Source organism: Girardinichthys multiradiatus, chromosome 22 (assembly GCF_021462225.1).
Source record: "Girardinichthys multiradiatus isolate DD_20200921_A chromosome 22, DD_fGirMul_XY1, whole genome shotgun sequence".
In the NCBI taxonomy this organism is placed as follows: domain Eukaryota; kingdom Metazoa; phylum Chordata; class Actinopteri; order Cyprinodontiformes; family Goodeidae; genus Girardinichthys; species Girardinichthys multiradiatus.
This window is the reverse complement of record NC_061814.1, coordinates 34,319,385-34,341,907: the sequence shown is the minus strand read 5'-3', so window position 1 is coordinate 34,341,907 and position 22,523 is coordinate 34,319,385. Positions and strand designations below refer to the sequence as shown.

The following is a 22,523-nucleotide window of genomic DNA, read 5'->3' as shown; positions in this document are numbered from 1 at the left end:
TTTGGTCTGAATATGGGGGAGAAAACGGTTGTGTCATTCTAGTGTGTGTAAACATCTAATTTCATCTGAATATCACAGTGTGTAGAAGGAATCTATAAAAACATAACTTGCACTTTTTAAACGGAATAACTCAACTCAATTATCTTTTCTAAGATCTTCCAATTTACTGATATGCATCTGGAAAGCTCAACTTTGCTCCAACAGCTTGCTTTAGGAACATCCTGAACAGAAGTCCTGTTTTCTGTCCAGAGTCGCTCCGCTCCGCAGCACTCCGCCCACTCCCTACGACTCCACTCCATGACCAGCAGTTCATTAGTCCTTATAAAGCTGGACTGGCTGCTCTGCTGCTTGTGGAACTGGAACAATGGGTTGGCTAACGCCAGGATGGCTCCTTAGGGTGACTTTTGTCGGATTTATGGCATCTGTGCAGAGTATAGGACGGGAAGATTTTTTCCCTTTCGGTCCGGACGCAGGAGACCAGTTACTGGACTCAGGGAATGACCAGAGCTACCGCCTCTCACTCAGCAAGCCTGTGTTTTTTTATGATGGCACTTTCGACAGCATTTTTGTAAGTAAACCAGTGATTTATGAAGTTACAGCTTATCATTTATAGCTAAGACCCTGTGGTCAACACAGACTGGCAGTTTTTGTTTTTTGCGTAATTGCGCAAAACCCAAACAGAAACGCGGTCAGAATTTGGATCCATTAACAATTCCTGGAAGTTTTATAATGTTGTTCCGGTGGTATATGATGTTTTTTCTTTCGACCGTGAGCATTTACAAAAGTCTTTTTACTTTTCATTGCATCTTCTCTGACTGGAGGAATCCGCTTTTCTTGAGCTTATCATGTTACTGTTTATTTATCTAACCCCCCCCCCCCAAAAAAAAGAGATCCAGTGATGAGTTCGCGTTGCATAAAACATTGGCATGCCAAAAATGTGTTTTTGAACCGCTCAAATTAGAAACTTTCAGGTTTGGTCTTTAATTTGACTGTTTTCTCCAGTTGTTTCTAAAAGGATGTGAACCACTTGGGTGGACAAACAGCTATTTATTGTCTGATTCTGATGTCTAAAACATCTGTTTTAATCGTGCTGCACAGCAAGAGGTGAAAGCAGAAAAAACGAAACTAATATCCAATGCGTTTAAATCAAAACGTTTCCATACATTTGTGTACAAAGACACATAACATTTTTTTTTTTTTTTCCTGAATCCGACATTTAATTAGAGCAAACTTTAACTGTTTTGGGACAGTTACGATTACAAAAATTATCTCTATTTGCTAAATCACTGAATAATGAGAAAGAGAATTTACTTCTCTTAAACTTCCTGCAAATTCAGAAGTTTGGTATTGCCTTTTAAACAGCATGAGGATGAGTCAAATGTTTCAGGATCCTTCTACAATATTTTCACAATAGTTTTTTAGAATTTTATCTCATTCCTTCTGAGAGAACTGGTGTAACTGGTGCCTTGCTTGCACACACATTTGAGACTGAGATCTGGTCTTTGTAGTGACCACTCAATGTTATTAAGTGGCCACCACTCAATAATAAATATCATCTCCACAATATGATGATGCCACGCCGTACTTCTCAGTTAGGATGATATTCTCAGGATTACCTTGTGGCCAACTCCTATTATGACCAACACTTCTCCACATCTCCAAAAAAATTAAGATCTTTCTCTGTAATGTTCCTTATGGAGTAATGGATTCTTCCTTGCTGAGTGGTCTTTCCTTATGTTGGTCTTTTGCTGTTGTTCCAAGGTTGTTGTTCACATTTCGCATCAAAACCAGAACCCGTCTCCTTCCCGAACGTTACAATGACTGGACATTCCCACGATGTTCATACTTATGTCTAATTGCTTGAACAGATGAATGTGACATGTTTCTCTTGATTTTCCCATGATGTCACACAAGGAAGCTGACTGTGAGGTGTTCCCTTAAAATACATCAACAATTAACTCAGAGGTTGTAGCTTAAAGGCCATGACATCATCATTTGGGCTTTTAACCCACATTGTAAACTAAAAGTAACTGCAATTTAATCGCAAATGGGCGACTGCGCATCAGTGGAAAGATAAATTGTATTGCATTCAAAAGTTGGGGGTTTGGTTCCAGCTTCCTCCTGCCACATATCGATGTGTCTTTGGTCAAGGCATTGCATGAGTGTGAGTGTGATTGGGTGATTGTGGTTTGAATGGTTGGTGTAACTAGAAAAGTAGTTTGTAAATTCATCCATTTACCATTTATCATAACTATGATGCAATTTGAATATATGAAATTAAATTAGATTTTAATGGATTGATCTGATTATCTTTTACAAATGGATATGAATTGGTCCTGTTGGTCTTATAAAGTGCCATGATTTAAATTGGCATTTGTCAAAAAGCTGAATTGAACTGAAGAAAGTTGAGTTGGGTTACAACTCTTGCCTCTTTTCTCATCTAACAAGGGCAGCGCCTGTGAGTGGGCAGCAAAGCCTCGGTGACCCGTCTCCCTTGTCTTGTGTCATGATGTATGTTTGGATGGGTTGTACTGGAATTCTAATTTCCCCTCGGGGATCAATAAAGTATCTTTGAATTGAATTGAATTTAATACTTTTTTTAATATCATGTTTTACAGTTTTGAGCAGTTTTATGTCTATAAGTTATTATAAAAATAAAATGAGTTGGTTTAAGATAAATAAACTTAAGACAACAAAGATACTGTAAATGTAATTGCATTGGTTGGCTTGTGGGACTCCTGAGGCGGCTGACGGGTACCATGAGGCCAAGCGTGCTGCGGCCCGGGCTGTGGCAGAGGCAGAGGCAGAGGCAAAAACTTGGGCCTGGGAGGAGTTCGGTGAGGCCATGGAGAAGGACTACCGGTTGGCCTCGAAGCGATTCTGGCAAACCGTCCGGCGCCTCAGGAGGGGGAAGCAGTGCTTCACCAACACTGTTTACAGTGGGGGTGGGAGGCTGCTGACCTCGACTGAGGACATTATCGGGCGGTGGAAGGAATACTTCGAGGATCTCCTCAATCCTGCCATCACGCATTTCGTGGTGGAAACAAAGGCTGGGAACTCGGGGTTGGACTCTTTCATCACCCAGGCTGAAGTCACCGAGGTGGTTAAAAAGCTCCGTGGTGGCAAGGCTTCGGGGGTGGATGAGATCCGCCCTGAGTACCTCAAGTCTCTGGATGTTGTAGGGCTGTCATGGTTGACACGCCTCTTCAACATTGCGTGGCGGTTGGGGACAGTGCCTCTGGACTGGCAGATTGGGGTGGTGGTCCCCCTTCTTATGAAGGGTGTGTTCCAACTACAGGGGATCACACTCCTCAGCCTCCCTGGTAAGGCCTACGCCAGGGTATTGGAGAGGAGAGTCCGACCGATAGTCGAACCTCGGCTTCAGGAGGATCAGTGTGGTTTTCGTCCCAGCCATGGAACACTGGACCAGCTCTATACCCTCTACAGGGTGCTCGAGGGTTCATGGGAGTTTGCCCAACCGGTTCACATGTGTTTTGTGGACCTGGAGAAGGCATTCAACTGTGTCCCTCGTGATGCCCTGTGGGGGGTGCTCCAGGAGTATGGAATCGGGGGACCTTTATTAGGGGCCATCCGGTCTCTGTACAAGTGGAGCAGGAGTTTGGTCCGCATTGCCGGCACTAAGTCAGACCTGTTCCTGGTGCATGTTGGACTCCGGCAGGGCTGCCCTTTGTCACCGGTCCTGTTCATAACTTTTATGGACAGGATTTCTAAACGCAGCCAAGGGCCGGAGGGGGTCTTGTTTGGGGACCAGTGGATTTCGTCTCTTCTTTTTGCGGATGACGTTGTCCTGCTGGCCCCCTCTAGCCAAGACCTACAGCATGCGCTGTGGCGGTTCGCAGCCGAGTGTGAAGCGGCTGGGATGAGAATCAGCTCCTCCAAGTCCGAGGCCATGGTACTCGACCGGAAAAGGGTGGCTTGTCCTCTTCAGGTTGGAGGGGAGTTCCTGCCTCAAGTGGAGGAGTTTAAGTATTTCGGGGTCTTGTTCACGAGTGAGGGAAGAATGGAGCGGGAGATCGACAGACGGATCGGTGCGGCTGCCACAGTAATGGGGGCGCTGTGCCGGTCCGTTGAGGTGAAGAGAGAGCTGAGCCGAAAAGCAAAGCTCTCAATTTACTGGTCGGTCTACGTTCCTACCCTCACCTATGGCCATGAACTTTGGGTCATGACCGAAAGAACGAGATCCCGGATACAAGTGGCTGAAATGAGCTTCCTTCGTAGGGTGGCCGGGCACTCCCTTAGAGATAGGGTGAGGAGCTCGGCCATCCAGGAGGGGCTCGGAGTAGAGCCGCTGCTCCTCCACATCAAGAGGAGCCAGTTGAGGTGGCTCGGGCATCTATACCGGATGCCTCCTGGACGCCTTCCTCGGGAGGTGTTCCAGGCACGTCCCACCTGGAGGAGGCCCAGGGGACGGCCCAGGACACGCTGGAGGGACTATGTCTCTCGGGTGGCCTGGGAACGCCTCGGGCTCCCCCTGGAGGAGCTGGAGGAGGTGTCTGGGGAGAGGGACGTCTGGGCGTCTCTGCTGAGTCTGCTGCGACCCGGTCCCGGATAAGCGGAAGACTACGAGTACGAGTACGAGTACGAGTAAACTGAAAAGATAAAATCAAAAAAATCATATATTTTTAAATTATGAGTAATTAGAACAATAGACACATTATTTGAAGTATATGAGAGTTTTATGGTCTAGTTTAAAGATTTACATGGGCTCTGTTTTGGGGCATCTTGTCAAAAATCTTAAGATCCAATTATTCATGAACACAAAGGAGAGAAAGGAGGAGTGATCCATTCAGATACAACGTCTAAATAATCCATTATTATAAAGTTTACTATTCTACTGTATTTGCTGAAAATATATTTAAAAAAATCTCTATATTGGTTGTAGAAGTTGCAAAACCTGCGTAGTTCTTTGTCTTGAGAAAATGGATGTACGAATAAACAGTATTTTAACATCTTTCTTCTGTAAAAATGGAGGCATGTAATGACCAAATGATTTAAAGTTTAAAACCATAAATTAAAATATGTGGAGCTTTAAAATAGGCCCTTTAGCGTTTTAAAACTAAATGTACGGTAAAGACACACATGTGGTGTTATGGATTTATGTGCTGTATTTAACCAGAATTTATTATTTCTATGGTGAATAAATGTTGTTTCCGTATAAAATGACCATACAAATAAAACAAATACTTTTAATTTAACAATGCATCAACCACACATTTTTATTAATTAATTGATTATCTATTACAATCATTTGTGGCTAACTTTTGTGTACAGATAACAATGTGTGGTTGATACATTGTTTGAGGTAGAAATGAAATATTGCATTTCTTGTTAAAACAATCCCTAAATTTCCTAACCACCCCAAAAATGACATAGTAAGGAGTTAATTTGACATAGTTGAAAATCTATACGGTTATGGTTGGATATGAATGGATGGATATTTAGCATTATAACATCCTATTTCTGTTTAGATGAAGGTATGTTTTTGGGTGAGTGATTTAAGGTTTTACACAGTAAATTAAAGCTGCATAATCTGTAGTTTAGACGGCGTCATGATATTAATTGTAGAGTAATTGCATGTTTTTTTGTAATATGACTTTCTCCTGTTAATATTACCTGAATTTTTATTTTAATATATTTTCAACAAAAACTGACCATACACATTAAGAAATAGTCATACACTATATCTATTACAGCAATTTCTTTTGTTGCTTTAATTTCCTTTTTCTATTTTCACAGACATTTTCAGCAGTGTAACTAATCATAACTAATTATGTACAGTCAAAAAGCTGTGGTTTATGCATGAACTTTGGCAGAAGTCAAATACGGATTTTTTATATGAAAAGTCAGTTTACATCGACTCCCGGCTGCAACGCTCACCACAGCCTTGCCTCCCAGCTGCAGCTATGCTTGCCTTTAAAGATTTCTGTTGTTCATTTATGACAGTCTGCTCTGAACTGTCTGAGCCCTGTGGGGGTGAGCTGTTTGCCAGTGGTTTTAATGCAGACATTGTTAAACAACAATTCCTTTGGTAATTAGGTCAAAGGGGTTTATCATCTTCTTGTGACTGTAATTTACATTTTATCACATTTTAACATATCTTGACGGCTATCTATAAAATCTCTCTATCTTTCTATAATCGCAGACTGAGATTGTGATCTCAGTCTGCAGATGGCAGACTGTTTCCAATTTGGCAGGAAGTGTCTGTAATGAAGATTAGTGTGCACTAATCTTACTCTTCTTTCTCTCTGGGGCTGTTCTTTAAGGGACAAGACAGGAAACAGCACAGCCTGGGCAAGGAAGAGTTTTCTTGTTTTCCTTACGTCAGGAAGGATGTTTTTGACATAATCCCCTGTTTTAAGCCTTCACATGTGCTTGTATTAAACCAGTAAGTGTGTAGAAAGCCGTGTTAATTGGTAGCTTGTTTGTTCATTAGGGGTGTGGAAGGACATAATAGCTCTTTTTGATCATTAGTCTAATGAGTTCGGAAAAGAGATCAAAGCCAGTTGTGGGTAAAGTAGGTATGTTTCTGCTGTGTCAAAAGGAAGCTGTAACCCCTCTTTTCCAAGTCACCAGTTTGTTCTTTTAATTTCAGATCAACACCAATGGTTTTGTTGCCACAGCAGAACCAACAAGCGAGTCGACATACCTTGGTAAAATGCCTCCCAAATTTGGCATGATCGCAGCTCTGCAGGGAGATCTGGACACAAGCGATGGCTTGGGGAGAGTTTTCTTCCGTCAGGACTCCAGTCCAGATGTTTTGCGTCGGGCAGCTGAGCACATCAACAGGGCCTTCCCAGACGACGATGAGGTCAATCCCACAGCTGCTCTGGTGATCACCTGGATCGACGTCGCCACTTATCAACCCCAAACCAGAGGAGACAACATTGAGAAGAAGGTGAGTATCATGCAGTTATGCAGTTTATCTTCAGTGGAGCTAAACATTAATACCGTTTCTGGTATTTTCTTTTGCTTAGAGGAACACCTTCCAGATGGTTCTTGCATCCTTGGAGACTGCCTCCTATGCCATTCTATTTTACACAAGGGATGGAGTACAGTTTTATTCCACACCTGTAGGAGACAGTAATGTGATCATGCATGCTGGCTTCAGTAAAGGTTTGGTCCGGAGATTCCTGTTTTCCACACAGGGACAATATTACCGCACCACCACCGATGAGGAGGTTTCTGTTAGGGCATTGGCAGAGTAAGAAGCTGTCCGAACAAATTACTGCTTCACTACCATGTCCATCTTGCTGAATTACATAGATCTTCCTCTCTCACAGGGAGACCAACTCTGGCATGCGGGGTGTTTGGGTGTACGAGATTGGAACTTATCCCCATTTTTCCAACGTTGCTCCTGGGGAGGTCACAGATCTGCCGCCAGAGGGCCCACTACCAGCTATGAAAAGGGAACAACAGAAATACTCTCCCAGTGATCCTAGCACTGGGGAGATTGAAATCATTCAACTACAGTACCAGCCACATCAGCCGCAAAACCCCGAAGTACTGGTGATCGATGACCCAGAGATAAATGTAGATGGTGAGTCTGTGAAAGAAAAACAGAAGATTGTTCACATTTAGTCAAATTAGCACCTCAAATCTTAAATATTTTACTGGGATTTTATGTGTTTGACCAACACAATGTATTGCATAATTGAGAATTGACAGGAAATAATAAATTACGGTACTCTTAAAATGTTTTACAAATACAAATCTACAACCTATTCGGACCTCCTGAATAAATATTTTCATAGAACCACCTTTAATTGCGATTACAGCTGCTATAATTTTGAAGCATTTCTCTACCATCTTTGCACATCTCTAGACAGAAATGTTTGTAAATAGCTAAAACTCAGTTAGAGTGGATGGAGAACATTTGTGAACATCAATTCTGACATTAAACTGCTGTTACACACTTTTCCCACAAATGCAGAAATTGAAAGAAAACATCTTAATATTGATGAAATTGGGCAGTAATTGACATTATATTCAGATTAAAGATGCGATAAAAGATAATTGTGAAGATGGGAATGAAAAAGGTTGTTGTTGCTGTTGCTAAACGGGTCAAGGCTCAGCAGGTAAGAACCCTTAATTGTCACAAAAGTACCTTTAGATATTGGAAGTTATTGCAAATTAAAAATCCAAAATTATTTGAATATTATTAATAATAATTATACAAAATGCATACAATATATTTAAATAAATGTTTCTCTAAAGATTCTAATAAAAATGACACACCAGGTAGTATCGTCAGATCTTGAATCATCCCTTGTGTTTGCTGCTGCTGCTCCATGCTGCTCAGCTTCGCCTCCTGTTGTTTCACTCAGTGCTGTATTTACTGTAACCCTGGATTTACACTGGATCTGTTCCGGTCCGGTCATGAACTTCTCCGCCCTTCTGATTTACATCAACACTGGTTCGGTCCACTGAAAAGCCCGGAGGAGCTTCAAGAACCATTATGATAAATGCGGTAGCAAGTCCAAACAACTTATTCTGCAGAGGATAAACCAGTTAAACTGCTTCACTTTTCATTTTACGCATCCAGATATTTTCATGTGTTTTTGTTCTATAGTGGGTGAATTCACTGAGTGCAGCAAAGCTATATTTGTTGCTTAGTTTGGTGCATTTAATGATTATTTGCTCGGTTTAGAATACTTTAGTTAAAGTATAAACCGCAGTAACTGAACTAATTGATCTAATGTAAACAACTGCTGATATATACACGTTTATATATAAATATATGTGTGTATTTACGAATGTAGCGAGATTTAGTCCATCTTTAGTAAATTATTTTTAAATCCTGATGTTTTGCTTGCTCTGCTTCCTGTTGGTGCGGTATAATTCATTCAGATTGACTCCGGCATTCGACAAAAATAGACCCTGGTTTAATTTGAATGGCCGTCAGCACGTCGCTGCACTTGTGTACTGCCATCTGGTGACAGTTGACTTTCTTCTTCTGACTGCTTCGTCTCTCTGATAGTGACTGAAATATATCTAAAGAAACATCAGATTCTTTACTACTGACTGTGCTGCAGTCATTGCAGCTGTGGTCAGTTTGCGTGCCGGGGTTCCCCTTTTACATCATAAAAGAGCGCAAAGGAGTAGTCTGGAAGTGCCTTTTTAGTGAAATTTCTGACCATATATCTCAACAACTGTTCATTTTAGCGACATGAATTTGCTTTTTGAAATATTTCATTAATGTTTCCTTTCCATAAATGTAATTGAATTTATCGTATCAAGTCAATGTCACAGGGACTTTAAAGCCCTTAATTCTCAAATGGATTTAGGTCTTTTACCATCCCATTGTAGCTCTGTTTACGTTCCTTGTCCTGCTGGTGAGGGAACCTCTGGCCCAGTCTCAGGTTTTTGCAGCCACCAGCAGTTTTTGTTTAGCATCCATCTTCCAATCAACTTTGGCCAGCTTCATTATCTCTACTTTGTGTTCTATCAAGTGAAATTCCTTTAAAATAGTGAACATGTATGTTTATTTATGTTTTAAACAGTGAAAACCCAAATACAGATCCATGCGGGACACCATTTCTAATAAAAAAAAAACTTAAATCAATTATAAGTATTTATCTGTGACAACTTAATCTTACTCTTATTTTTTCTCATTTTCTACATTCTCAGTGTTCTCGTACAACCTTGGAACATGTGCCAACAACAGAAATAAGTGCTCCCAGTTTGCAGACTGCAGAGATTATTCCAGTGGATACTGCTGCCACTGCAGACCTGGCTACTATGGAAATGGCATACAGTGTGTGGCAGAGGGTACGCGTTTGATTTGCTTCTGCTTCTGTTCTAATCATCCTTCAAGAAATTATCATACATTTATTTTGTCTCAAACACAAGATAACATTCTACGGATATTCAGGCATAGTCATATTGTGCATTACTGTGGTTTCCAGGTTCAATAAATCGCAGTTGTGCAGCACAAATATAGTGTTCAGCCCACTTTAATAAGTTATAATGGTTTATGCGGGGCTCTCCACACTTCCTGGTACTGATGGTTATGATGCTTAAAGCCTTAAATAATGAAACTAATCTTTTATCATAATCCTTTATTGCAGTTGCATACTCACCCACTGAAAAATGTTTGCTTGTTTAATTTAAACACATTTAATCAATGAAGAAAAAAAATGTATACTTTAAGAAATACATATTTTTTCTGTTTGTTTGTTTTTGCCATCTGTTGATATTCATTTTGTTTATGTGGGGTTGAATGCATTGCTTTGCTCCTGCATGCGCCTAAATTTACTCACTTTTCATTTGTTTATTTACTTATTTATTTATTTTTAATATACGGTATTAATCAGATAAAATTGACAGGAGTATATTTACCACTCCAGTTCCTGGCTGTGCTTTTAAAGATAGATAACAGACATGAACTTTGACAACAGTGAGAACATTGCAGCAATAAAAGATTTGGTTTGTTTTTTTGCAGGAAAGCCACAGAGGATGAACGGTAAAGTAAATGGAAGGGTGTTTGTGGGCAACTCTCAATCTCCGGTGGAGTTCAACAGCAAGGACCTCCACTCATACGTGGTGGTCAATGATGGTCGATCCTATGTTGCCATCAGTGACATTCCTGCTGCTCTGGGGCCCTCTTTGATGCCTTTGTCGGCCATCAGTGGTGTGATCGGGTGGGCGTTTGCTCTTGAGCAGCCTGGTTTCAAAAACGGCTTCAGCCTTATTGGTAAGGAAAGATTATACTATGACACTGTGAGAAGCATGAAGCATTGACATTGAAACATTGTAGGTTGACGCAGTTATCAGCTGGGATACCATGTTTCCAGGGCCAGGGTCTTAAACTTCACTGTCTTCTGTAGGGGGTGAGTTCACCCGACAGGCTGAAGTTACCTTTCTACCTGGGAATGAGAAGCTGACCATCAGACAGGAGTTTAAAGGGACTGATGAACAGGATCACTTGGTGGTGAGCACCACCCTGAATGGCCAAATCCCTGAGGTGCCTCTGGGTGCTACCGTCCAGACTGACCCTCACACAGAAATTTACCAGTACAGCAGCAACTGTAAGACAAGGCTTCAACCGAGAGTCTGACCCTTTAAACTGTCATTGTAGTCACTAATCTGACTAATTTACCTTTCAGTGATTTCCTCATCCTCCACTGAGAACTATAAAGTGCTTTTGCCCGATGGAACCACTGAAAACAGGAGGTATCAGTGGCGTCAAACCATTTCCTTCCAAGGCTGCCAGCATGGTGTTGCTTTGAGAGAAATGAAGCCAACCCAGCTGCTCAGTGTGGACCAGGTCTTTGCTCTGTATGATGCTCCAAATCAACTCCTCCGTTTGGCCATGAGCAACAAGATTGGAGATGTCAATGGTGAGGACAGAGGAGGATTTTGTGCTCATACCTTTTTTCTCATCTTCTTCCTGCATTAGAACATCCGAGTAAAAGAGATTTCAACAAACGTTTTTGTTCTTTCTAAACACAACTGGTTTACACTGTCAATTTTCAGGGGGGGACCCTGAAGAGAACCCATGTTTCACTGGGAGACACGGCTGTGACACCAATGCTGTTTGCCGACCTGGCCAAGGAAACGAGTTTACATGCCAGTGTGCCTCAGGATTTAATGGTGATGGGCGCACATGTTATGGTAAGACTGGCATGTAATAAACTAAACACAACATAATCTCAGTGATTCTTTCTTTTGGATTTTATTTATTGGATCTACATAAAGTAGGACATTTGTCTCAAGTGGAAGGAAAACAATACATGGTTTTCCTCCTGTACCCTGGTTCCCCTAAATAAAGTCGAGTGTATTCATTTACCTTCAGAAAGAACTAAGTTAGTAAGTGAGTCCCATCGAAGAAGTAGCAATGTGTCCCATGGTGACTCTGTAGGATCTGTAGAGATCCACAGCTCAGGTGGAAGAACATGTCGATAGCAGAGGTATCAGGCGTGGACTCCACAAACCTTTCCTCTTTGTAAGACTGACAAGAAAACAATTGCTGATGGAAACGCTTAGAAAATCCATTCACAGCTTGCTGTAACGTATACAGCAAAAACATGGAAGAAGGTCCTCACCTAACTATGGCAACACCATTCTGTGTGAATGCTATTCTTTAGCAGGGCCAAAGAAGCTTTTCAGAGTATAGGGAGATGGATGGAGATAATTACAAGGCAATCTGAATAAAAATGTTAAAAAGTGCAAAACACATCAGACTGGAGCAAAGGTACATCTTTGTCAAGAGTTGAAACTGATATTCAGACTCTCTTTATCTAAAACGTACAGAGCAAAAAAAAATTTGGCAAACTTTTTAGTCTCTAGAAAACACATATACTTTTCCACTTTGCAGCCATGTCCTTTTTTGTGTTGGTTCATCATAAAATCCCAGTAATATACATTGAAGTTCATGCTTGTAGCGTGACCAAATGTGGAAGTTAAGGGATCTAAATGGCTTTCAAGCCACCGTGAATCAAACGCTTCTCATATCTGTTTCAGACCTACTATTAAATTAACCTTCTCTCCTCTGGGACAGAACAACTTTGCCAATTAACAGGGGCTGTCCCATGTCCTGAGTCTCGTTTGACTTATCCAGTGTGGTCATTATTTCCTCTATACAACCAAAAGTCTTTCACATGAGAGACCAAACAGGAAGAACACACAGTGGAGAAAGGAAGGAAGTTTTTCAGACAGATGCTATCTTGAGAAAATTAGCAAATCATATCAAGCCTTTCCCTTTGATCTGCCAACGTCTGACAATGAAAGAGACAGATTTCATAAATGCACATTTCAAAAGTCAAGATTTGGCCCAAACATAGGAATAATTAGGAAGTGATAACAACCTGTTATTTTTGTCAGACATCGATGAGTGCAGAGAAAATCCTCAGATCTGTGGTCCAAACTCAATCTGCAACAACCAGCCTGGGACTTTCCGCTGCGAATGTGAAGATGGGTACCAGTTCGGTAGTGATGGACGGACATGCATTGGTGAGTGACATAATCAAGGAAAATATCATATAGGGTACATCTCATGTAGTGTTTTTGACATGTATATTCAGGCATAAATATGAAGTAAACTAGACTGGCTGCAGTAATCTGAACAGTTTGGAGGGATGAAAGAGATGATGGACTATATGTAAGCATAGTAAGGATGCATGAATGATTTTCTCTGATTCTGCAAAAGAGGACATGAGGCACAGTTTATAAATGTTCCTTAAATGAAAGAAACACAAACTGGAAATAGATTTGATATGCAAACAAAAGCCAAAGGAGGGCTAAAACTGTTACTAATTCTAGATTTCATTGTTCAGTAAAAGAAAGTGAGAGCCTGACTGACTCTTATACATAATTTGGGAGGAGCTGTAATCATGGTCTTCGTCTTAATGATGTGAAAGGCAAATAGTTGCTGGAGAGATTTCCATCAATCTTGAGTAAGCAGTAGAAGTAGACTAGGGTAGACATCCTATTTAACTACTAAGGCTAAAAAGACATATACAGCTAAATGTCATCAGAATAGAAGTGATAGGAAATGTCAAAAAAGACTGATGCATAATGCCAGGTAATATAAGAAATGTGGTAAGAAAAAAATGAACCCATAACTAAACTTTGTGGATCCTTACAGTGTATAAAAGGAAATGTTTGAAAAAAAACTCTGTTTGCCCAAACAGAGAAAGTCCTTTCAAATTTATTTGAAGAAAGCCAGTTTAACACAGAGCTAAACCTTTAATGTTTAATTTTAGGGTCATTCACCAGCTCTTTTTATTCCTTTCCACAGAGGTTGATCGACCAGTGAACCACTGTGAGGAAGGCACGCATAATTGTGACATCCCTGAGCGAGCTCAGTGTAGCTATAATGGAGGTTCCTTCTACATCTGCTCCTGCCTTCCGGGCTTCGTAGGAGACGGGAGAACATGCCAAGGTAGGAGACACTACTTGCCACAAGGAGATTATGATTAGCAAAATATCCAGAGGTTGCTTTGCAGTGATGAGTTAACTTGTTTAGAATTAGCTAAATTACTGTGAAGGTGGTGTGTCGACAATTCAAATTTCTAAATATCTGTAATTTGCAGATCATCGAGACAGTAAAGCAGAGTCTAACTTAGATTTGTTATTACAGAACTCTAATTTATTTGAGATTTCTATAATTACTACAAGGTACAGAAGTTCAGTTGGATTTAAGATATGCAAAATGAAAAACCTTAACACTACCTGCAACATTATTTATTTCTCAGCGCCTCTGGAAACCATAAATATGAAAGACAAAATATTAATGGTTTCAGTTTATTTGCACTATAATGACTTTTTGTATAGAGAAGCCTGTGAACCTTGTTGCATCTAGATTACTGTAACACGCTAGTGTACTACGATATTGTGTAAATGTATCAAAACAATCTGGGGCCCAAATTGTGCCGCATGCAGTGCAGAACTGCTTGAAAGCCACAGAAACCACACAAGCAAAATGGAGCAAAGGCTCTAAATTCTTCAGAACAAACACAGAACAAATCTAACTATTTAAAAAGGAGCATCCAATTTCCTATGATCAATATTATTATAACGGTATTTGATAGATAACTGTTTACCAACTTGCATGATTTGAATTGAGAAAATTTGAATTGTATGATTAACTAACGTTGACTGTAGAGTAGTATTAGAATAACACTGAACTGTTTGAGATACTCACAACAGGATAGGCTTGAGTAAAAATACAAAAGTTTCATGGTATTCACACAAAGATTTTAAAGAAAAACCTATAGCTCATTTAACTGCTTGCCAACCAGCTTGCAGCTTACCAGCTGTAGTTTTATAACATTGTTACTTTAATACAAGTGATTGGTGGTGCTCCTTTAGTTTATACACATTACGTCCAACTGGTCTTTTCTGTAAGAATGAGAAACACACTGTGGGAGTCCTTTAGCCAGCTGATCAGCAATGTGCAGCAACAAGTGGCGGTGGGGCACTTACACCGAGAGAAAACTCTAATCACAATTACCTGATTGAAAAAAGTAATACTTATAATTTTTCACATGACATTCCCCCAAGTCAAACCCTTCTTGAAACTGCTTAATAAATCGCTAAAAGAAAAGTTCATAAAAGTATGAGGAAGGAAAATCAACAACATTTTAAATTCTAAAATTTTAACCAAACTACTTTTATTTAAGTAATTGATTAATAAATCGTGTGTTCAGGCTCTTACCTGTGCTTGATGTGCACTCTAAGGGCACTTTAGGAGCAGGTTGAACCGAGGTAAACGCTCAAGTTTGCTCTATGATCTATGCTGCTCCTCATTTCTCAATCACCCTTTCGTCTCTTGCCTGAAGACGTAGACGAGTGCCAGCCGAGCAGGTGCAATCAGAACGCGGTGTGCACTAACACCCAGGGTTCGTTTATCTGCCAGTGCAGGCCGGGCTTCAGCGGAGACGGCTTCTACTGCTCGTCAGGTGAGACTTTTAGAGCCGTTTGGCAAACACAAATCATACACTACTGATATTACGATTTATTTCACATTTGCTCTATTGAAAGAGTTAAGTCTCACTTACTCTATTAAGTCTATTTTGGGTATCCTTTAGACAGTTGGGTTGCAGCTTTGTTTAGATTATTTCACACTACTGGAAATGAGGGTCATTTGGGAATTAATTCTCTTAATGAGGAAACTGTTTCCAGTTGGAACCTGCTTTTAATTTTCCTCTGGAAAGTATAAGGAATTTCCCATAACATATATACATGTTCCAAGCTGGTAAATTTAAAACTCTAAAACAAAAATTGGCATTTCCTTTTTTACTCTTTATTCAGAGAGGACCAAAACCAGATGCGAGGCTATCAGGGACAGTCTTCTAGGTCAGACCAACTTTAATCCACGTGGACCTCGACTTCCTGTCGGCCAATACATCCCTGAGTGCGACGAAAATGGCGATTATCTGCCTGTTCAGTGCCACAGCAGCACTCGGCAGTGCTGGTGTGTGGATCGAAATGGACAAGAGATCCCTGGGACTCGCACTGATCAGGGCAACAGACCATACTGTAAGTACATGGTTGTTAAAGAAGAAAATGTGCTTCCATAACCATTGCTGATAAGAGTCTGATTAAGGTCCAGGAGAGCATTGCATCGCCACACTAATGTTACCCTTTTTTAATTTATTTTCTTACTTCATCAGGTATCCCCCATGGCACTGTAGCTCCAACTGTTGGACCCCGGCCTCGACCCGATGTGGTTTTGCCCCCAGGGACACACCTCCTGTATGCCCAGAGTGGCAGAATAGATCACATCCCATTGGAAGCTTATGATATGCAAAAGGAAGATGCCAAGGCTGTCCTCCATCTTCCTGTAAGTTTCTTTCACCAAAGGTTCCCCGTACATCTAGTAACAAAGTCTAAGACCCAGACAAAGCAAAACAGCTGCAGAGGAGGAATTATTTCTTGCTAAATCCACTCTGAACCAATCATCTTGCGGGGTCATAGTATTTTCTGTCTTACTGTCAGATTCCCATCTGCTCCACGATTTTAGGGCTAACATTTTATTGAAGTCACATGATGTCACGTGCTCTAATGACTAACATTAGGTCAAGATTCAACCAGCTGGCCTGAAATGTGGCTTAACGACCCACACTGGATTTTTGACTCAAATTGTTTGTATTTATATCTAGACGCACATCTGCTCCAGGTTTTTACAGAGAAAACACACTTAGAAATGTTGTTTGTTGACCCCTCCGCAGGGGAAGGTAATCATTGGAGTGGCCTACGACTGCATGGAGAAAATGATTTATTGGACAGAAATTACATCTCCTTCAATTAGCAAGGCCAGCATCAAGGGAGGAGAACCCTCTGCTGTCATTACATCAGGTATTTTTACTCTTATGCGCTTTAGTTTCTTATTTTTTTAACGAACCAGAAGACTGCTTTGAAATAAAACACTACTGTATTCTCGCAGATTTGAGCAGCCCTGAGGGTATTGCCATTGACCACATGAGTCGAACAATGTTCTGGACAGACTCTATGAAGGATCGCATTGAGGTGGCAACTCTGGATGGGACTCAGCGTCGTGTCCTCATAGACACAGATCTTGTAAACCCCCGAGCTATCGTCACTGATCCCATCAACGGGTATGTAATGCTTAATATAAAAAGCTTGTGACCTCCTAGAAATATCTCTATAACTTACGAGCTATATACCAACCTCTAGAATGTTCTAGAAATTAAATCCCACCCCAGATATAATATATTACAAAACACACACACAAGGGGGGCAATACCTATATTGGACTGGACCAGCAAACTTCCAAACTCTTGTCAGTAAAAGCAATTCCTTATTGCATCCATATGAACTTTAAAAACAAGATACCAGAACAGGGCCACCTCTTTTTGGCCATGACCAATAAAAGGCGGAGCTTAAGGGTCTAAAACTGAAAGGCTTGTTATCAGTGCTCTGTTCATAAGGTTCCATCCATGAACCAGTCTATCCAGTGAGTTGCAGATCCATGTTTAAAATCTGGTTGATTGGCTCAGAATCCATTAGTAGCACAAACTGATAAAAAATAAATGTTCTGCCTTTTTTTTTAACTCAAGTTAATTTAGTTTACTCACAATTTTTTTCCAAGACTACTTTCCAAAATTCAAAACTCTGACCACAATCATCAAGTCTTTAGAAAAGTATATACAATTAAATTAAATTATATGTGAAATGTGTGTATTTTTATGATTATTTGTCTCAAAAATGCTGCACTACCATAAGAAATAAACTGATATATGTTATTTGGTTACAAAATGGTTGATCTATATTTATAAAATTGAAGAAGTAGGTCGGAACAAACCGTAAATGGGTTGTTCAGAAGTAGGGGTTCGATTTGGGTAATGGGCCAACTGACCCAGAGCCACATATAGTAGAATCAGAATCAGAATCAGAAAAGCTTTATTGCCAAGTACGTTTTTGGACATACAAGGAATTTGTTTTGGCGTAGTCGGTGCAATACAGTACAAATTAAACAGTATAAACATATCTACAATATAATATAAATATATGTGCACAGTTTTAAGTGAGTGAGAGTAAATATAGAGCAGTATAAGATGCAAGAGCAATACAACAGTGCAGGTGATCATTGTGCAAGTATGGCAGGAGTCCATGCTGAGCGCTAATGTAACGCATAGAGTTACAGGTTACAAGTGTCCTGTCAGCAAAAAAGGGGGGGTGTGGGGGAAAGGGAGAGTGTCAGGGTGGTTTTCGGGCTTTGTTAACCAGGCTGGTGGCAGATGGGAAAAAACTGTTCTTGTGGCGTGAGGTTTTGGTCCGGATGGACCGCAGCCTCCTGCCAGAGGGGAGAGTCTCAAAGAGTCTGTGACCGGGGTGGGAGGGATCAGCCAGAATCTTCCCTGCCCGCTTCAGGGTCCTAGTATCCTTAATATTCACAATTTATAATACAAACAAAAACAAGAAATCCAATTTTAATATAGGGTATGCAATTCCAAGTTCCTAGTTGGAAATATCCACTGGAATTCAGTGTTTGAAAGTTGGAGTTTTCTCACTAAAGCTGACCTCAAAATCCAATATGGCCGAAAGGTAATAATAATAATAATAATACACTTTATTTGTATAGTGCTTTTCTAAAAACTCAAAGGGACATTACAAGAATCAAGCAAAATTACAAAAAGAGCCGTTAAGAACTTTATACAAATGAAGGAAGAAAAAAACACAGCAAATAAATAGTACTGGACATTAAAAGGCTGTAATAAGAAGCTGTTAGTTTGCACTTCTGATGCTTTGTGTCTGATTAAATTAGTAAATCACTACAGTTAAACCCTATATGATTCTTAACCTGGGCAGATTTACATTTAAAAATTTTGTTTCATGTGGGCCCAGCGGTGTAAAGAGCTAAGCGCGCAACCCCTGTACAGAGGCCTTTGTCCTCAAAGCAACCGTCACCGGTTCCAATCCCTGCAGTTGACCTTTGCTGCATGTCTTCCTCCGCTCTCTCTCCAACCCCTTTATTGTCAGCTTACTTTCAGAAAAAAATTAGAAAAATAAAGGCCTCTAGTGCCTCAAAAAATATTTGTATAAAAACAAAACAAATAAGTTTGATTCTGATTGGAAATGAGGCACACATCTATCAAAGAAGAAATGCAAAAGTAGTATCCATTGAAAATGACATTATCCATTCTATTAAAATTTTGTTTAAAAAATCACGTTCTCAATAATTAATGGAAAAATCAATATACACATTGGAATCTTGTGTATTGGTAGTATTAGCATAATCTCTGAGCACAGCATTTAGCAGATCCCACAGATTTTCCAACATGCCGCTGGAACACAGTTGAGTTGTGTGTAAGCTGTTCCAAGATCCCAGTTTTAACTTTGGAGGTAAACTGAAGTTACACCAATTTTTACCGTGTAAAGCATAAAACAAGCCCAACTTTTGTTTTTAAAAATTGTCATTTGAGGCTCCAGCCAGAAACAGGTCAGCGAAAAATCAGGAGCAAATTTTTTAATGGAAAACATAATTTGTTAAAAGTAAATCAATTTCGCCACAAATTGATGACACTTTGCAACTTTTTTTAACACAAATGGTTCAGAATGTAAAAAATGTGTTATCAATTCAGACTATTTTTCTACCTTTTCCCAAATCGATAGATTTAGTTTGAATAAACTAAACATGCAGAAGAATAACTTTTTGCTTATTGCTGAATAAAAACAAGTTGTCTTTATTTTATTGGGAATTTCATGGATTGTACGTCTCCTGAAAATAGAAATTTGTACTGGGCTGACTGGAATCGTGAAGCTCCAAAGATTGAAACCTCCTACATGGATGGATCCAACAGGAGAGTGCTGGTTCAGAGCGATCTGGGTCTGCCGAATGCCTTGACTTACGACTCTCAGAGTTCCCTGCTGTGTTGGGCAGACGCAGGTAGGCTTCAGACAGATGACTAATCTATACTTTGATGTCTGCCTTGTGATGAGCCCTGTGCATAATATCTTGCATGTAGGCACACATAAAATGGAATGCATGAATCCTGGCCGGGATCACCGCAACATGGTCTTGGAAGGACTCCGGTACCCGTTTGGAATTACAATTTATGGGAAAAACATCTACTACACTGACTGGCAAAGGTATGAAATCAGTTTCTTCATATTTTCCCAAGCTCAGATTCTCCCACCCTGACACTGTTGAGCCATCTTTATGTTGCAGCTGAAAAAAACGGAGGTTTGGGGTGAGTCGGTATGAGTGAGGGGTCAGAAGGAATCCTAAAAAGTGACAGCTGCTTGCAATTTCTCGGCTCAGGAATCTACCAGTGACCTACATGGGGCCTCTCTGTGTTCTCAGCAGGACCTTACAAGAGAAGGCTGAGAGGTGTTTGTGGGGGGAGGCAAACACTTCAGACAGTTTGCAACAAACTGCGGCTCAGAAGCCAAACCTAACTCCTACTCATCCTTGACAGTGTTTACACAAAACAGAAAACGCTGGGAAGATCCCATAAACTGAGGCATTTCCAGATTGCTGAAATCTCTTGCTGATTGTGTTTTTACAACAGGAATTCCATCGTTGAAGTGGACCAAAATGCTGAAAAGGAGTCGGATGAGTTTCAGCCACAGAAACGGGCCAACATCTATGGGATCACCACAGCCTACGCCCAGTGTCTTCCAGGTAGTAAACTTGTTTAAAGAGTGCAAAATTTTCCGATGAATGTAACAAATGATTGCTTTTATATTCTTCAAAATGTAGCAAAATGCATATTTTTACACTTTATCACATTACAATTAATGTATTTATTGAGATTTTATGTGAAAGACAAAGACCAAATACTGCCTAATTGTGAAGTGAAAGAAAAATTTAGATTTGTTTTTCATTTTTTTAACAATAAAAAACAGAGTGGGATGTGCATCAGTGTTAACCCCCCTTCACTCTGGTACCTCTACATAAAATCAGTGAACTAATTAGTGAATAGAGTTCATCTGTGTGTAATTAAATCTCCAGCTGTTCTGTGAAGGCCTCAGGGGTTTGTTAGAGTAAAAACAGCTTCATGAAGACAAAGTAGGTATAAAGTTGTTTAAAGGAGGGTAATTGTTTTTAAAAACAAGATCCCAAGCTTTGAGCATCTAACAGAGAACTATCCAATTTGTCACCTGAAAATGGGAAAGGTATGGCTGCAACTTCAAACAAACTAAGACACTGCTATCCACCCAGGGGTACATGCTTGGCAAGGAGAGCATAATCAGGGAAGCAGCCAAGAGGCTCACGTTAACTTTGGAGCAACTGCAGAGATTTACTGCTTAGGGGGGCTTATTTTGTTGATAGGACACTGTATTTATTTGTCATGTACTCCAAAAATCTGTTCAGGTTCAAGGAGAATACCATTGCAAGATGTAGCTGGTAAAAAAAATAACGCAAACATGCATAATGAGTAGAAACTAACAGAAGGAATTTGCAGCTAGTTGTTTTATTTGGAGGAATGAGCAATGGTAAAGTGAACCACCAGGCTTCATACTCCCCTCCAGATAAAGGCTGGACGCCTCAAACTGAGGGAATGTGGAGTCAAGGGAGTGGGCCTCCCAACATCTGGAGCTTGCTATGTGTTTCCCTTGGATGTGTTTCATATATGTAAAGAAGCTGTTTCCTGTTGCTCCTCACTGTACAGGCTTATTATTTCAATAGGTGTCCTCAAAAGTTTATTTTCCTTCAACAGGGCAAAACTACTGTTCTGTGAACAACGGAGGCTGCACTCACCTCTGTTTAGCAACACCGAGGGGCCGCTCCTGCGAGTGTCCCGACAACGGAGAGAGCGTGGGCTGCGTGGAGAGAGAGTACTGAAGGGCTGACCATCCTCTGAGAGTCGAAGCTTTTCAGATGTTTGAACCACTCAGTGTTGCAAATTGCTTTTTTTAAATACCACAAAAAACTACTTTTTACAATTTCTATTTGCAAGAATCCCATTGATAATAGGTTCTGTAAATAAAATTACACTGTCCTTTTTAATTATTTCCTGAGTGCACATTGAGTGAGAATAAAGCTCAAGGGATCCAGAATTTAATGTGAAGAGTATTAGAGCAGCACCTGACAGCATCTCGTGTACGTTGCGTTACACTGTGTCATGTTTGACCTAAAGCTTATCTCATGGTCTCAATGTTGACTTAATTGGAAAAAAAAAAAACCACATCTGTAAAGCTGGTAGAATCACTTTACATACTGGTCAGCTAATAAATTAATAAATGTTTTTCTACCATTCTGGGGCGCTTGAGTTTTTGTGTTAAGCAAAGCAACACTGCCATCGTGTGTTAGATAGTTGAAATGCAGATGAAGCGTCAGTAAATCCGGAGTTTTATAATAAACACTTTTGTACAACAAACATATGACTTGTCCAAAAGATTTATAAGTAAAATATGTAGAAATTTGTTTTAAAAAAGAAGGCAGTAACTATTAGTGGCCACTGAGCTAAAAACAGGACATGTTTAATCTGTTTTGTTTATCCAGCCTATTTTTTAAATATTTGGTATTGATTACCATCTGCTGCCCTCTACTGTCCAGGGTAGCATCAAATAACACAAGAGCCACAAGATGT

General features: G+C 40.3%; 1 protein-coding gene across 1 annotated transcript; it reads left to right on the top strand.

The window, feature by feature from the left end:
* The first annotated feature begins 289 nt into the window (after positions 1–289).
* nid1a (nidogen 1a) lies at positions 290–22,189 on the top strand. Its single transcript, XM_047351792.1, has 20 exons — positions 290–568; positions 6,614–6,916; positions 6,996–7,222; positions 7,302–7,558; positions 9,649–9,789; positions 10,463–10,714; positions 10,848–11,048; positions 11,127–11,360; positions 11,497–11,634; positions 12,844–12,972; positions 13,760–13,903; positions 15,303–15,422; positions 15,775–16,002; positions 16,137–16,306; positions 16,695–16,821; positions 16,910–17,081; positions 19,716–19,873; positions 19,953–20,076; positions 20,499–20,611; positions 21,651–22,189. The coding sequence occupies exons 1-20, from the start codon at positions 365–367 to the stop codon at positions 21,773–21,775; spliced, it is 3,567 nt and encodes a 1,188-aa protein (XP_047207748.1). The 5' UTR covers positions 290–364; the 3' UTR covers positions 21,776–22,189.
* Positions 22,190–22,523: the final 334 nt, after the last annotated feature.